The 16447-nt window shown below is 34.0% G+C and overlaps 1 protein-coding gene across 2 annotated transcripts in view; it reads left to right on the top strand.

Annotated features, from left to right (window-relative positions):
* NUP107 (nucleoporin 107) overlaps nt 1-16447 on the top strand; it is a 39631-nt gene that overhangs the window by 5941 nt on the left and 17243 nt on the right. For both annotated transcript variants that reach the window (XM_045829380.1, XM_045829381.1), the window contains 7 exons: nt 901-1004; nt 3530-3657; nt 4520-4568; nt 9948-10019; nt 10405-10493; nt 12356-12434; nt 13882-13995. In XM_045829380.1, the coding sequence (XP_045685336.1) occupies nt 901-1004; nt 3530-3657; nt 4520-4568; nt 9948-10019; nt 10405-10493; nt 12356-12434; nt 13882-13995 (635 nt within the window). The remainder of the gene's footprint in view (nt 1-900; nt 1005-3529; nt 3658-4519; nt 4569-9947; nt 10020-10404; nt 10494-12355; nt 12435-13881; nt 13996-16447) is intronic.

The following is a 16447-nucleotide window of genomic DNA, read 5'->3' as shown; positions in this document are numbered from 1 at the left end:
GTTCTTTATTATTTTATCATCATTATGAGTTAACATGGGTGCTATATATATTTGGAGATTAACCCCTTATCAAGTATATGGTTTATAAACATTTTCTCCATTTCATAGGTTGCCTTTTCATTTTGTTGATTATTTCTTTTGCTGTGTAGGACTTTTTTGTTTGATAGAGCCTCAGTTATTGATTTTTGCTTTTGTTGCTTATGGTTTTTGTGTCATATCCAAAACATTGCCAAGACCAATGAGAAGAAGCTTTTTCCCTATTTTTTTCCTAGAAGTTTTACATTTTCAGGTCTTATGTTTAAGACCTTAATTTTAAATCATTTGTATGAGTGGTGTAAAGTAGGAGTGTAAACATTTAATTTTTCTGCATGTGGATATCCAAGTTTCCCAATACCATTTATTGAGAAGACTCTTCTTTCCCCATTGAGTATTCTTGGCTCCCTTGTCAAATATTAGTTGATTTTATATGTGGAGGTTTATTTCTAGAGTCTCTAGTCTGTTCCATTGGTCTGTGTCCATTTTTAAGCCAGTACCATACTGTTTTGATTACTAGAACTTTGTAGAATATTTTTAAATCAGGAAGTGATGCCTCCAGCTTTGTTCTTCTTCCCCAGGGTTGCTTTGGCTATCCTGAGTTTTAGTTTTGCAAGATGAAAAGATTTCTGCAGTTGGATGGTGATGATGGTAGCACAACAGTGTGAATGTACTTAGTGCCACTGAACTGTACATTTAAAAATGATTATGATGGGAAATTTTGTTATGTGTATTTTACCACAGTTACAATTTTTTAAAAAACTAGAGGAGTAAAATGAATGCTCATAGCTATGTTTTTAAGTTTCCAATTACCTAGAAGTATGTCATTTAGTATGTTTTATTCCTTTTCTTTTTAATGTGTTCTAGCATCTATGAGTATGTTTTGTGATTTCCTGCAATCTTTTCTGAAGCACTCTTCAACTACAGTTTTTGACCTTGTAGAAGAGTATGAAAACATTTGTAGTGTTCAGGTAAGTTAATTCACCCCATTGTTGGTTAAACATCAGTACTTAGTTTATTTGAATGGCTTCAACCTGTGAGAATTTCTGAACAGTATTTAAGGGAGATGTCTTAGGTATAATGGCAGTGGTGGCATGGTTGGGAGGGCAGCCAGAGTAGCTCTGCTTTTTACATACGGAGGGTCCATGTAAGATTTATTTGGGGAACAAAAGGATTCTGCTTGAAAATATGAAAATTTTAAATATGCAAAGAACTCTTGAAACTCAACAATAAGAAAATGAACAATTAAAAATGGACAAAACATATTAATAGACGCTTCACTAAAATAAGATACACATATGTCAGATAAGCATATGATAAGATACTCAACATCAGATATCATTAGGGAATTACAAATTAAAACAGTGTGATGCCACTATACTATTGGAATGGCAAAAATCCAAAATGCTGACACCACCAAATGCTGGTAAAGCTGGTAAGGATGTAGAGGAGCCGGAACTCGCATTCATTGCTGGTGGGAATGCAAAATGGTGTAGTCACTTTGGAATACAGTCTCTCAGTTTTTTACAAATCTAAGTATACCGTTAGCATATAATCCAACATTCATACTCCTTGGTATTTACTCACATAAGTTAAAAATTTATATTTACATAAAAACCTGCACATAGATATTTGTAGCAGCTTTATTCATAATTAGCTTAACTTGGAAGCAACCAAGATGTCCTTCCCTCAGTAGGAGAATGGATAAATCAATTGTGGTACATCCAGACAATGGAATATTATTCAGTGCCAAAAAGAAATAAGCTATTATGCTATGAAGAGACAAGAATGTGCCCTAAATGCATGTTAACTAAGTGAAAGAAGCCAATCTGAAGAGGCTACATGCTGTATGAATCCAAGCATCCTGGAAAAGGCAAAACTTGGAGAGCGTAGAAAGATCAGTTGTTGCCAGGGGTTAGGAGGGAGGGGTGAAAAGTGGAACACAGTGGGTTTTTAGGAGGATGAAATTATTTTGTGTATTATAATGTTAGGTACATGTCATTATACATCTGTGAAAACTCAGAATGTACAAAATCAAGAGTGAATCCTTATGTAAACTGTAGACTTGGGGCGATAATGATGTGTCAGGGTAGGTTCTATGATTATAACAATGGTACTACACTGGTGCAGGACACTGATAGTAGAAGGTGAGGTTATGGGTGTGTGGGAGCAGAGAGTAATGAGAATTCTGCACTTTCTGCTTGATTCTGCTGTGAACCTAAAACCACTATAAATTAGTCTATTAGAAGGAAAGGGGCTTCAAGACACTTGCATTAAAGAATAGTTGAAATAATAGCCAACATTTTTTGAGCATTTAATATTATTTCAATAATCAGTCTCTGGATTATTCCATTATAAAAAGTACTGGCTTCATTAAATAACAAAAGGAATAATAATCACTTCAGTGAATCACTAGAGTTAGGATTCTAGTGGAGAATTTAATAAATGAATGAGAGTACAGATAACAATTTTATTAAAAACTGGCCTTAGGATGGAAGTAAAATTGCTTCGTGGCTTTTCAAAGGGAGGGAAGACCTGTTGTGCTGGTGATTCTTCAAGTTCTGAATGAGAATAATCATGTTTCTTTATTCCCTTTGATAAGATAAGGAGGTACTATTATTCATAACCTTTGAAAAAGGTTTCCCTTAACCTGAGTCCGTAAACCTCCTGATAAACAATTTTATGTGTGTTTCTGGGGAGAAAATGCATACCTTTCACTAGATTTTCACATGTGCTCCAGTCCCAAAAAGGTTAAGAACTATTTTAGAACAAGGGGGGACTGACTTTGAAGTTTTGGCTAGAAATGGCATTGTTTTGGTCCCTAACTTAGGAAAATATTTTTCTTGATTTGTTAATATGGTATAAATTTTTCAGACATAATTTGAAGATATTTTTAGTTTTCATTGCTACTCTGTAGGTTTGTGTTATGGTTTTGTCAGGTATAGGTTAGATTTAGTTTATCTTCCGGGTATATATACATGGAGGAAAAAATGTACCCAAGGCTGTTACTATTGAGTCTAAGTTATGTTAAACTTTTACATGTATACTCACACAAACACACCTTACTTTAAATTAAGGCCATTTCTAGTGGGAATGTTATATTACATTCAATTTAAAAAGACAAGAGATAGGCAGGACAAATTTATAATATAAATATGTACATATACAGGGATGGGCAAAAGTAGGTTTATAGTTGTTTGTATGGAGAAAGACATGTAGGTTGGTCATTGGTTTAGCTGTCAATCATCATTACCTAAAAGGTAAATCATAAATAAGGATATGAAATAATAATAAGACAACAAATAATACAAATAAAAATATATAATAATTAATAAATGAATAATGATACCAGAAGGTCTTTTGCCTACTCACAACTGTAAACCTACCTTTGCCCACCCATGCATGTGTAATTAGTTTTAGTACAATGTACTTGACAAATACAAAGTTGTTACTCAAAATTATAGATAATCTCCTTCCATCTGTGTTTATAATTCAGGTGAATATACTGAGTAAAATAGTGAACCGAGCAACACCTGGACTTCAGAAGTTTTCAAAAACAGCCAGCATGCTCTGGCTTCTTCAACAGGAGATGGTCACATGGAGGCTGCTGGCTTCTTTGTATAGGTAAAGTTGTGTAGATGTCATAAATGAAATAGACACAAGGTAACAAGCCAATAGGCAAATTGATTTAAAAGTTAGGGTAGGATGTGTTTAGAAATAGGTTCTGCTGTTTTTGATGCTTATCATTCCTAATTCCTTAGTTGTTGGGAGTGAGTTAGGAGGAGGTCTTAAAGCTGGTAGCTACCAAAAATTGAATATGTAAAAGATATAAGGAAAGTGCTAAAAATCCTACAATACTTAGGAGAGGATAGATTAAGAAAAAACAAATGAAAGGTAGAATTTATGTGATGTGGAAGTTTAAAAGAAGTTAACCAAGTTTTCCTTCTCTCGGATGCTCAGTGGTTTTGACTCATTCTGTTGCTTTCTCATCCTCATGAGAAAATCATAAGCTTTTAATTTTGCCATGTGGAAAGTTATATTAAAAAGTTAGGTGTGCCCTGGCTGGTGTAACTCAGTGGATTGAGTACAGGCTGTAAACCAAAGGGTCGCTGGTTCAATTCCCAGTCAGGGTACATGTCTGGGTTGCAAGCCAGGTCCCTAGTGGGGGCCATGTGAAAGGCACCCACACATGATGTTTCTCTTCCTCTCTTTCTCCTTCCCTTCCCATCTCTCAAAAAATTAAAGGTGTATGCATTAGCAGGTAGCTGTTAAAGACTTTGGAATTTTTTTAAATATCAGTTTTGTTCAGATGTCAGTAACAGATTCAGAAGGCATTTACAATTTGTATCTTGTTTTTAAAGCAGGATGGCTAAGTTAATTAAAACTCATTTTTGAGATTGTAGGTTTGTGCTTGCATATAGCTTCAAAGGTGATTTTATATTTTATATGAAATAAGGCTTTTTAATTTTGTGTTATTTTCCCTCAGAGACAGGATACAGTCTGCCTTAGAAGATGAAAATATGTTTGCAGTTACTGTAAGTTTTTTATATTAATTTTTTGGTCAAATGCTCAAAATTTAAAATGTTTTTAATAGTAGAATTGGATTTTTGAAGAACGAAGAAGCTCCTCAATCATGAATTTTTTTATCTTTAAAATTTTACAAGTAGAAGATACAGTAAAAGATAAAAAAATCAAATTCTGATTTACATTGTAGAACAAAAGGTAAAAATCCACTTTATCTCTTACTGTTCAGTCTGACAATTTGGTATTGTATCCTACCAGACATTTTTCTATACATCTTTATACATGCATATACACATAGTTTCCTTTTTTGTTGTTACTGTTTTGGGGTTTAGTTTTAAAGACGAAGATGAGAATTTCACTGTGAAATGCTTGGTAAAACCTCGGAGAGAGCTGCTGTGATGCTCTAGAGATCTCTTCCTTCACACAGAGGCCCTCAGATGTGAAGAGTGGTATGCTTCACTCCCTACTGTATAAAACATTGAACTTCTAGAAAATTTAAGGGGGTGGTTCTTAGGCAGTTCAGCAGAAGCCCAAGGGCTTAATTTTTTATGCAGCCTGGGTACAGTGTTGAAGGATTCTGACTTGGTTCTTAGCACGGATGCCAGTAAAGTTGTTGAATCATGCAGCCGTCTCAGTAGCGCTGGAATGTATGTCTTTGTCCCCTAGAAACTCCAAACAGAAGATAGAACCTGAAAGGAGTGTGTCCCCTGGCTCTGTCTCATTTTGTAAATGCTCTTCCCATATTTTTCTTTTCTTCCTTCCTAGCAGACTCAGGGAAACTCACTGACTTCAAGAGCTAGCACCTTTTATTTTTGTTTTTTATTCTATTCTAGTCTAGTGTAGTCTGTTCTACTCAAAATAACTTTAAAGTACCATAACTCCAACCTGCAAAAGCCAAACCCAATTTTGTCTTTTGCTGGATAGCACCACAGCCAGCTTTCCCAGGAACCTGAACATTCTGTAAATCAGGACTTCTCTAACTTTTGTGCACATGAGTCACTGGGAGATCTTGTTAAAATGTAGATTTTTTAAAAAATAATTTCTTTAATAATACAAGTTAATTACTAGAGCAATTTAAAACTACTAAAAACATGATGGATAGTTTGGAAGTTGTTTCATTTATAGTTTTTTTTATCACAGTGTTCATAGTCTTTCAAAGACTAAAATTGTGACATTTTGCAGGGTTTTGTTCATTACAAAGGTGACTCAGCAATCTCAGCTAACCAGGTAGAATCGGGAGGGTGATTAAGTTTTATAAAAACAGATATGATGATTTCAGAGGTTAATATATATTTTTTCAGATTACTGCCATATAAGCATTTATTCCAACATGTCTTAACTGTAGAATTCACCAGCTAAGTGCTAACTCCAAAATCACACAGCTTGACCTGTCCTCTTGTGTTTACAACCGTATTGGAGGGCTTCACATCTATTTGGTGCACCTGAGTCACCTGGTGATCTTGTTAAAATGTAGACTGATTCACTAGTTCTGGGGTGGGGCCTAAGTGCTTCTTAACAAGCTGCCAGGTGATGCTGATGCTGTTGGTCTGTATATTACACTTTGAGTATTAAGGGTATAGACTCTGATCTCCATTTCATCTCCAAAATGTAATCCATCATCAAGTCTTGTTGACCCTCTCCTGTCTCTTCAGTCCCAGCTCTGACCACTCATCTCTGTTTCTGTTGCCACCACTTCAGATGAAGCCGTCATCATCATCTTTTGCAGGGATTATGGCAGTGGCTTTCATCTAGTCTCCCTGGCTCTGTACACACACAGTTGTTTTTTTTCTTTTAACATATGGTATAATTTCATTTATACATTATGCTGAGCGTTTTTTATTCATCAGCATTCCTTAGTTTTGTAATGTCAGTTTACTTAATTTTACCTTATTTTTTCATAGTATGCCAGAGCATAAATGTACCGTCATTTTTTCAGATATTCGGCTGGATATATTTAGATTGTTTCCAGTATTTTTACTGTAGCAATCAATAATGCAAGGAGCATTCTTCTTCATACTTATTTACATATTTGAGTACTTCCTATATTTCTAGAAGTGAAATTGTTGGTTCAGAGTTTGGTAGAGATTTTTATATTACCTTCATAATGGAATGTGCCAGTTTATATACAGTCTCATAGTATGTGAAAATGTTTACTCTGACATTAATCATTTGAATTTGCCGTTTGGAAGGAAGGTACCTCATTGTTTTAATATGCTTATTATTAACTGTCAGTGAGGTGGAGTATTTGTCATTCTTAAGCATTTATATAAATTCTATATTCATTTCTTTTGCTCATTTTCCATTTAATTCTTTCCTCATATGTGTTAGAGATAATCTTCTGTCACTTGTCTTTCAGCTTTGTTTAAGGGGTCTTTTTAAAGCTGACATTTCCATATATAAGGTCACATCTGTCATGTTTTCCTTTGTCATTCGTGATCTCCTGTTTTTTTTTAAGGAAGGCCTTTCCTAACTATTTAGAAAATATTCTGCAGTGTTTTCTTCTAAATCTAAAGCTTATTTTCTTTCTTTTTATTTAACAATTTTTTTTTACTATTATTCTATTATAGTCATCCCAGTTTTCCCCCTTTGCCCTCCTCCACCCAGCCCACCCCTGCTCCCAGTCAGTCCGCACACTGTTGTCCATTCCCATGGGTCATTCATACATTTCTTTGAACATCCCTTGCCTTCTTTCTAACATTATCTCCCCACAAACCTTCTGGTCACTGTCAGTCTATTCCATGTTTCTGTGCCTCTGGTACTATTTTGTTTGTTACTTTATTTTTGTTCATTAGGCTCCTCTTCTAGGTGAGATCATATGGTATTTGTCTTTCACCAAATTTCACTGGCTTATTTTGCTTAGCATAATGCTCTCCAGTTCAGTCCACACTATCACAAAGGGTAGAAGTTCCTTCTATTCTTTATGCTGCATAGTATTCCATTGTGTAAATCTACCACAGTTTTTTGATTCACTTATTCACTGATGGGCACTTAGGACTGCTATGAATATAGTAAGTGTTTTAGTTATTTTTGCATACTTTTGTTTTCCAGATGAACTTTATAATTTCCATTATTAAAAAGTTAATTGAGATATTTATGACAGTAATATTGAATTTGTAAATTAATATAAGGAGGAATGACTTTTTTATGTTTAATTTTCCTGTTTGTGATCATAACATATCTTTTAGATCTTTATTATTTTGATTATTTAGATCTTTTATAGTTTAATAAGATTCGTAATTTTTATAAAAGTCCCTGTAAATCCTATTGTAAATGGATTCTCTTTCCTATTGTATTTTATAATTATCTATTACTATCAAATAAGTTAATGATTTATGTGTAAAGCTCACATTTGCCATCTTTTGGAACTTTTATTAGCTCTAATAAGTTTTTCAGTGATTTTATTGGATTTTCTGTAGTGGCAGTAATTTTCAAGTAATAAATTCCCTTAATCTTTCTTAATCTCTCATTTCTTTTACTTCCTTATGTCATTGACTAGGGGCACCCACACAGTTATATCAGTTAGTAGGCATTCTTTTCATGTTCCTGACTTTTGTTGAGAATGCTTTTGTTTTACTGCAGATTAAGAATTTTTTTTTCTCCTAACTAGCTGAGAGTTGGGACGGATATTGAATGCAGCTCTATGTTTTGTTTTGATTTTTTTTAGCTTCTATAGATATCTGCTTTAATTTATTACTGTAATAGCTTGCATTAACAATTTTCCTAATGTTGAATAATCCTCAAATGGAATAAATGCTTGAGTTGTGATGTATTCCTAAATATACTACTAAATTTTCTTAACTAATGTTATTTAGAACTTTTCAAAACATTTTCTTTGTGTGAGTTACCCTCGTCCAGTTCTGTTGTCTAACTCTCCAGAACAAGTTCATAAATCTTGCATCATTTTTCTGTGCTTTGTTTGAAGAACATAGAAATTACCTGTTCTTTGAAGTCTTGGTAAAAATACCCCTTTGGAATCATAAAGACCAGATGCTCTTTGGAGTTTAATTACTTCTTATTTTCTAATTACTAAAGTAATTCATGTTTGAAGCAACTGTAGTGAACAAAGGAAAAAATAATTGTACATTTTTATAATAAATTATTTCAGCCACACATGACTGTTAATCTGCTTTTTCACCTAAAATACTTTTTACTGTCTTTTCAATCTTTTATTTTAAAAAAATTGTTTTTTGGCTTTCCAGCAGCACTTTTATTATTTTTTTATTTTTTAAGGTTTTACAATTTGTTTTTAATTTTTTAATTTATAATTATTGGGGTGACATTGGTTAATAAGAATTCTATAGGTTTAAAGTATATATTTCTGTAATACATCATCTGTATACTGCATTGTATCCCCACCACTCCAAATCATCTTTCCTGTCACCATGTATTTGACCCCCTGTACCTTTCACTGCCCCCTCCCCCTTCCCCTGGTAACCACTACACTGTGTCCATGAGTTATTGTGTTTTTTTCTTGTTTATTCATTTATTGCTTTCTCAATCTGTTAATATATTTGTTCTGCAAATACTTATATCATTCCAACCAAGTGATATGCATGTCTAGGAAGATTATTTATCTTACATTTGGCTGTTTATTGAACTTACTGGTTTTAATAGTTCTCAGTTGATTGGGTTTTCTGGTGGACAATTCTATTATCTAAAAATAGTGACAACTTTGACTCTTTCTCCATATTTATTACTATTTAGTTTTTTGTTTGGGGGGTTTTTTTGCTTGTTTGTTTGCTTTTAGAGTTAAGTGAAATATTTGTTACAGGCTTTAGCTAGATAGTGTATCATATTAGCAAAATAATTTCCTGTTTATAATTTATGAAGATAACTACAAATGACATTTTGGCATCTATCCAGATGTTCCTGTGGCTTTTCTTACTCTGTGAATAAGATAGATTAATTAGGTTCCATTACCATATTATTCTTTTAATATCACTTGCTAATATTTTATGAAGTTGTCCTTAAAGTTGGTCTTAAGAGCCTTGGATTGTTAAGTTTTATCACTTTCTGCTGTGTTTAAAATAAATAGATTTTAAAGTTTTTAATGTTAATTTTCTAATATATCACATGACTGCATTTATCTCTTTATTATGATTTTTTTGTTTTGTGTCTTATTTTTCCCTAAAACAACATCTCTGGGAAAATAGATATTTTAAATTCCAAGTGTAGCCATAGAATTAAAATATCAAGTAAATGCAGCCACACATTGATACAACAGTTTGAAATTTATTTATAAAAATTTTCTTAGATGAATACACCAATTTGCTGTGTGATAAAATGTTTATGGGTGACTAAATATACCTATTTCAGATTTGCTTTTACCATTCTGTTGAAATATTCTTAGAGCATCTTTTTTCTTTCCTTCCATTTATATTTTTTAATAGGCTCTTAATGCTAGTGAAAAAGCAGTTGTGGAGGCGTTATTTCAGAGAGATTCACTTGTCCGACAAAGTCAGGTATGGCTAGAGTTTTTAAATTTCTTTCTATGAAACATGGAAAGAAAAGATAAAATAAAAGAACTTAAGTTGTTTTCATTTAAAATTTTTTCCTTAATTTTTTCTATATGTAATTAAAAGGAATTAAGAACCTTATTTTTGGTTTTCAAATAATAGCCCTAGTATTTCCAGGAATAGCCTGTTGAAAATTGTATTATTCCTATAGAAAATTTTGTTCTTTTGCCATAATCTTTATATATCTTTAAAAAGTAAAAAATAGGGGTTGGAAAAATTATTACTTGGTATTTTTACACTAGAAACTTTTTTGAAATTAAGTATAGGAGTACTGCAAATAAAATGCTAACAGATTTTTTAGTTAATACTCTTTTTTTTTTAACTCTCCTAGCTGGTGGTAGATTGGTTAGAGAGCATTGCCAAAGATGAGATTGGAGATTTTTCTGATAATATTGAGTTTTATGCAAAATCAGTATATTGGTAAGTCATTAAACTTTTATTCCAAAAACTTAAATTGGTTTTGTTTATTCATCTTTCAGCAAATACTTATCCCCTTCTTCTTATTCAGTCTGTGAGCAAAACAAATAAAAACTCTGCCTTTATGGAAGTTACAGTTGTTTAGGAGAGGAAAAACAAATATGTATCCTATTAGGTATTAACAGCTTTAAGCAAAAACAATCAGAATTGCTAGATAGAGGATGATAGTGAGTGCAGTTTTAAGTAGAAGGGGTGCTCAGGGATGGCCTCTTGAAGGAAGTAACAGGTAGTTACGAATAAGAGGCTTTTGCCCTGGCTGGTGTAGCTCTGTGGACTGAACTCCAACCTGTGAACCAAAGAGTCACTGGTTCAGTTCTCAGTGTAGGACCATCCCTGGGTTGTAGGCCAGGTCCCAGCCTTTGAAACCAGAAAGCACCCCTAGGTTAAAGAGACAAATTTATTTCAAGACTTGAAGAAATTCAGATCACCTTTGAATTCAGTATATTACGTGTACAAAGTCTGCAAGTCAATTATATTTTTTCTCTGCTTAACTAGGAAATTAGTGTTACTAAATGTTTATTAAAAATTAAATCTTCAAAATGAAACAAAAAATTAAATCTTCAGCCCTGACTGGTGTGGCTCAATGGGTTGGGGATCTTCCTGCAGACTGAAAGGTTGCTGGTTCGATTCCTGAGTTGCAGGCCAGGCCCTCAGTAAGGGGCGTGCGAGAGGCAGCCACATATTGATGTTTCTCTCCCTCTCTTTCTCCTTCCCTTCCCCTCTCTCTAAAAATAAATAAATGAAATCTTCTTAAAAATTAAATCTTTAATAGTTGTGGTTTTTCTGAGCAAAAAAATGAATTTTCATCTTCAGAAAAAAAGAATTTTAGTTAAAATGCCTTGTGAAGATTTTTGCAAGTTTTTTATGAATACAAAATAGAGAACCGCCAAATAGACCCACACTTATATAGTCATTTGGTTTTCAACAAAGCATTCAAAGCAATCAAATAAGGAAAGGAATGTGAAAAAAAAGATTGATCTTGACACCTCTTTTACATCATACCCAACAATTTTTCAAGATGGATCCTAGTCCTAAATGTAAAAGCTAAACCAAAAGGCTTTCACAGGAAAAAAAGGAGGGCATCTTTATCACTACAGGATAGGCAAGTGATTCTTTCTTAGGTCACAGAAAGCAATAATCAGGATAAAAGTTGATGTGACTATCAAAATTAAAAACTTTTCATTAAAAGACATCATTAAGAAAATGAATTAGTGGTGAGCTACAGGCTGGAAGAAACATACAACCCAAAGTTCAGAAAGAACTACAATTCAGTAAAAAAAAAAAGATAACCCAATAAAAAGCTCACAGATTCAACATATTTGTTACATATTTGTAATATCACAAAGCGTACAAGTGAATGGCCAATGAGGACATGAAAATGTGCTCATTATTAGCCATCTGTGCTAAAATGTGAAGTTCTCTTATGTGAAATGCTATACTTAGCATTTCTGCATGTTTTTTTCTGAGTTCATACCTTTTACTTTGACGTAATTCTTTTTAAATATTTTTATTTATTTATTTATTTATTTATTTATTTATTTATTTATTTATTTTCAGAGAGGAGAAGGCAGGGAGAAAGAGAGGGAGAGAAGCATCAATGTGTGGTTCCCTCTTGCACACCCCCATCTGGGGACCTGGCCCCCACCCCAGGCATGTGCCCTGACTGGGATAGAACTGGCCACCCTTTGGTTTTCAGGCTGGCACTCCATCCACTGAGCCATACCAGCCAAGGCTAACATAATTATTTTTTAAAATAAACCTATTAAAATTGCTCCTTTAAAAATAAATTGTACCTTTTCTTTCAGGGAAAATACTCTGCATACCTTGAAACAGCGGCAGCTGTCTTCTTATATAGGAAGCGTCCGTACTCTTGTCACTGAATTGGTACGTGTTCTCTTTGAAATGAAAGTTGTCTTCAAAAAAAGAAGAAAATTAAGGGCAGCTGTTCTCCAAGTTACATGATGTTTTAAAAAGGCTTCTTTTTGTTTTCTGAAGATTTTCTCATACTGTAAAACTACTAGGTTGTATTTGAATTTGATTCAATGTATTTGAACATATCTGTAACATAAATTACAATTTTTAAAAGAAGTTATAGAAAGTGTTCCTGATTTGCTAGCATTAAAAACAAATTAATTTTGGTCTTACAGCAAGATTTGACTCTTAATGTTGGAAGGACATTCTAGGGTATGAGTAACAATGGATTTACTAAGAACAGGAGTCTAATTGTAAATAAAGGCATAGAGCTTTGTGACAGGTGGCAGCATGTAATTTAAATGTTTATTTAACAAGAGGGGGAAACAAGTAACTGAAAAAATTACTAGAATTCCATTTGGTAACAAAAGTGGTTTTTGATGAAAAATTTTTGGAAACTACTGGAAGAAGAGCTTGAAATACATTGTAGATAAACTGCTCAGTAGCAGGCAACTGAAAGTCATTTCCTCTTATCATCTGGAAAGTGGTCGTTTCCTTCTTCCAGAAAGAGATCATGTTCCAAAATTGAATGATTGTATCTGTTGCAAAATATTTGTGAAAATAGCCAAACTTATTGTGCATTCCATTTTATGGACTGATACTGATATTGCCATACACAGTAACATTGGAATAAGAATTACTTCCTTTCTTAAATCACATTAAAATAGATTTTCATTTGAAATTCAACATGCAGATCATGTGTGCTCTTTGCTGAAAAGTAAGAACAGTATGTTATCCCAAATGTTTAAAAGCATATTTCTTTCTATCTGTGAAAGGTAGTAGGTAGGAATAACTGGGTTTTGTTTGTTTTGGAGAGGAGGTCATTATTTATTAAAAATCTGTTTTTAAAATACAGAATTTTATTGGGAGTTGGTATGTTTTATCTAGCATCAACCCCATAATGGGCTCTCTTCTCATAGGTTTCAGAAACTACTAACTAGTCCTTTCTAGTCACAGAATAGATTGAGATTCTTTTCTCCTCTGTACTCATTTTTCATCTAGGCCTAATTCTGTATAGTATTAACTTGGCCATACAGTTGCTGTTACATCAAGGTGAAGATCAAGTCATCTTGAATTATGAGTAGCATTTCTAGAGTTACCCTCGCTGGGCTGGGCTACTGGTGTTTCCACCTTTCCTGACCTAGGCATGCACCTGTGTGGGCTAAAGGAGTCTATTTTGAATGGACAGCAAGCAGTTGTGTGGCTATTTGGAATGCTTGAGACACTTCTGTTCCCCTTATTAATTAACCAAATTGTAAATGAATTTGTTTCAGTAATATACTCAGGAGAGATTTATCATCTTTTACTGATATTTAAATGTATGTGGGTACAAAGGACTTATAGTTGATTTTTTTTATAGGACCCTGATGCTCCCATAAGACAGAAAATGCCCCTTGATGATCTGGATAGAGAAGATGAAGTTAGATTACTCAAATATCTTTTCACTCTAATCCGTGCTGGGATGACAGAAGAGGTAAACATGTACACCCTGCTTGTCCAATTTTAAAAAATCACAGACTCTTCATGACCCACCTCATAAGCCTTCTCAGTGCAGTGACTTCTTTCACAGTGTGTCGAGCTCTAACTGCCATTTCCACTGATAAGAAACACGTTGCCTCAGAAAGCAGTGCACCCTAGTTTGCACAAACCTAATAGAAAAAATTTTTAAGAAGTCAGACTTTTCCTCCCTATGCACTGTGTACCCTAGGCATATTTCCCTTATTACCAGTTCCAATTTTTAAGAGTTGAGACTAAATCTGACCCAGATTGCTCTTTCAGATGACACTATGCATTTGAAGACCACCATGGCCCTCAGACTTCTTCCTTTTAACCTCACCTCTTTAAGATGTGATCTCCTTTGTGATAGTTAAGCTGTTATATCTACAGACATGCCTCTGAGAGATTCAGGTTCACTTCCAGAAAACTGCAATAAAGCGAGAGGTAATCTTTTGTGGGTAGAGCGTCTTGCCTTCAATTTGTAAACATCTGTGAAGCACAATAAAGTGAGGTCTGCCTGCAGAATGTTTAGTATCTGATCAGACAGCTTATACTGGATGGTTTTGTTGACTTTTGTGATGAGGCAGTCTGATGCATAGGAGCCTCAAGCTTTGGGTATTCTGTTGTACCTCTTGTGCTGTACTCTTGGTGACAGTTCTTTTAGAATTAATTCAAATTGTTACCTGTTCTGTTTTTTAAAAACCATTAGCATGTATTAAGTAATTTCTTACAGTAGTAAGTCTTGGGTTACTAAGCCTCATTCTTACTTTTTAATTAAGAATAGAAGTTGATATATATTCATTTACTCAGAAAATATTTAAGTCCCAGCCACTCTGCCAGGTGATGTGCAAGATACTAGGAATTGCAGTGACAAATGAGGTTCTATTTTTTTAAAACAGAAAACAAAAAATTATCTCATTCCTGAAGGCACGAAAACCAAGAACTTCCAGGTCCTGCTACCTTTACATTGCTGCAGATAATGGGGCTTTTTTATTTACTTAAAGCTCTTTTTGTTTTATAACTTTTTAACATAATTGTAATCATAGTATACATTCAGGGTTTGTTTTTCTTTTAACATCTTTATTGACATATAATTCACATAATCATACAATTCACCCATTTAAAGTACAGTCATACCTCACTACTTGTCAGCAATGGAACTCGTCAAACCCTGTGCTCATTGTATGTTGATAAGAAAAAATGTTTCAGCTCTTGGCACGGGCGCACTTACTAGAATTTGTGTGAGTCACGATGCTGTCCAGGAAGAGAAAATGCTTCATTGTTTGGTACTCATCAATCTCCCCACTTGTCACAAGTTCCAGAACAAATTAACATTGAGTACTGAGGAACTACTATATATATATATATACACACACACACACACACACTTAAATGATTTCGGTGTATTATTAACTTTTTCTTATGTATGTAAGCAAAATGTATATAACAAAATTGGTCATTTTAACTTTTTAGGTGTATATTTCAGTGGCATTAATAACATTCACAACATTGTGAAACCATTGCCTCTATATCCAAAACTTTTCATCACCCCAAACAGATACTCTGTACCCATTACGCAATAACTCCCCATTTCCCTCTTCCCCCAGCTCCTGGTAACCTCTAACCCACTTTCTATGAATTTGCCTCATCTAGATGTCATATAAGTGGAATCATACAATATTTGTCGTTATGTGTTTGGCTTATTTTACTTAGAATGTTTTCAAGGTTCTACATTCCATTTTTATCCTCTTTTTATATAGCATATCAAAACATTTTCCCTGTTTTTACATAGCTTTCATAATTTATTTATTTCATAATTTTTTTAAGCCATCAATCCAGAATGGTGTTTGAGATAGTCTATACCTGATTGTATGTATTAGGTTTTCTTGGTTCAAGAAACTGAGCTCAGGTTACTTACAAGAAGGGAATTGATTGGCTCATGGAACAGGGAGGTATAGAGGGTTAAATCGGCTTTAAGCAGGATCCTGAGACTCAGAAGGTGTCAGTAGGCTACTGCCTCTCTCCCAAATGCTTGGTTCTGCCTTCTTTTCTGGCTTCATTCTCAAGAAGCCATTCCTTGTGTCTGTAAAGGCCACCAGCAGTTTACATCTTCCACTAAAATTAGTAGGATTTGGTAGTAGTATAATCCCAGCAAAAGGATTATATCTCTTTCTCAGTATCTTCAGCAAGAGTCCTGGAGTGATTCTTGTTAGACCACATGCCTAACCTTAGGGTTCAGAGATGGCATTAGGCCTGCACAAACCTTATGGACTCATTGGGGAAGAGATGGTTCCTGAAGAGATGATGGAACAATAGACATCTTTATGTCTTACTAGCCCAGTAAGTTTTTTTGATTGGCCACACTTAACATAAAGAAATACTGTAAATAGAGTGAATGAGCAGAGGCACCCTGTCATTCTAGTAACTAA

This window comes from Phyllostomus hastatus, unplaced genomic scaffold, assembly GCF_019186645.2.
Source record: "Phyllostomus hastatus isolate PE091 unplaced genomic scaffold, TTU_PhHast_1.1 phas_scaffold_93, whole genome shotgun sequence".
NCBI classification, from domain to species: Eukaryota; Metazoa; Chordata; class Mammalia; order Chiroptera; family Phyllostomidae; genus Phyllostomus; species Phyllostomus hastatus.
Note: the sequence above shows the minus strand (reverse complement) of the source record. Positions and strands in the feature narration are given on the sequence as shown.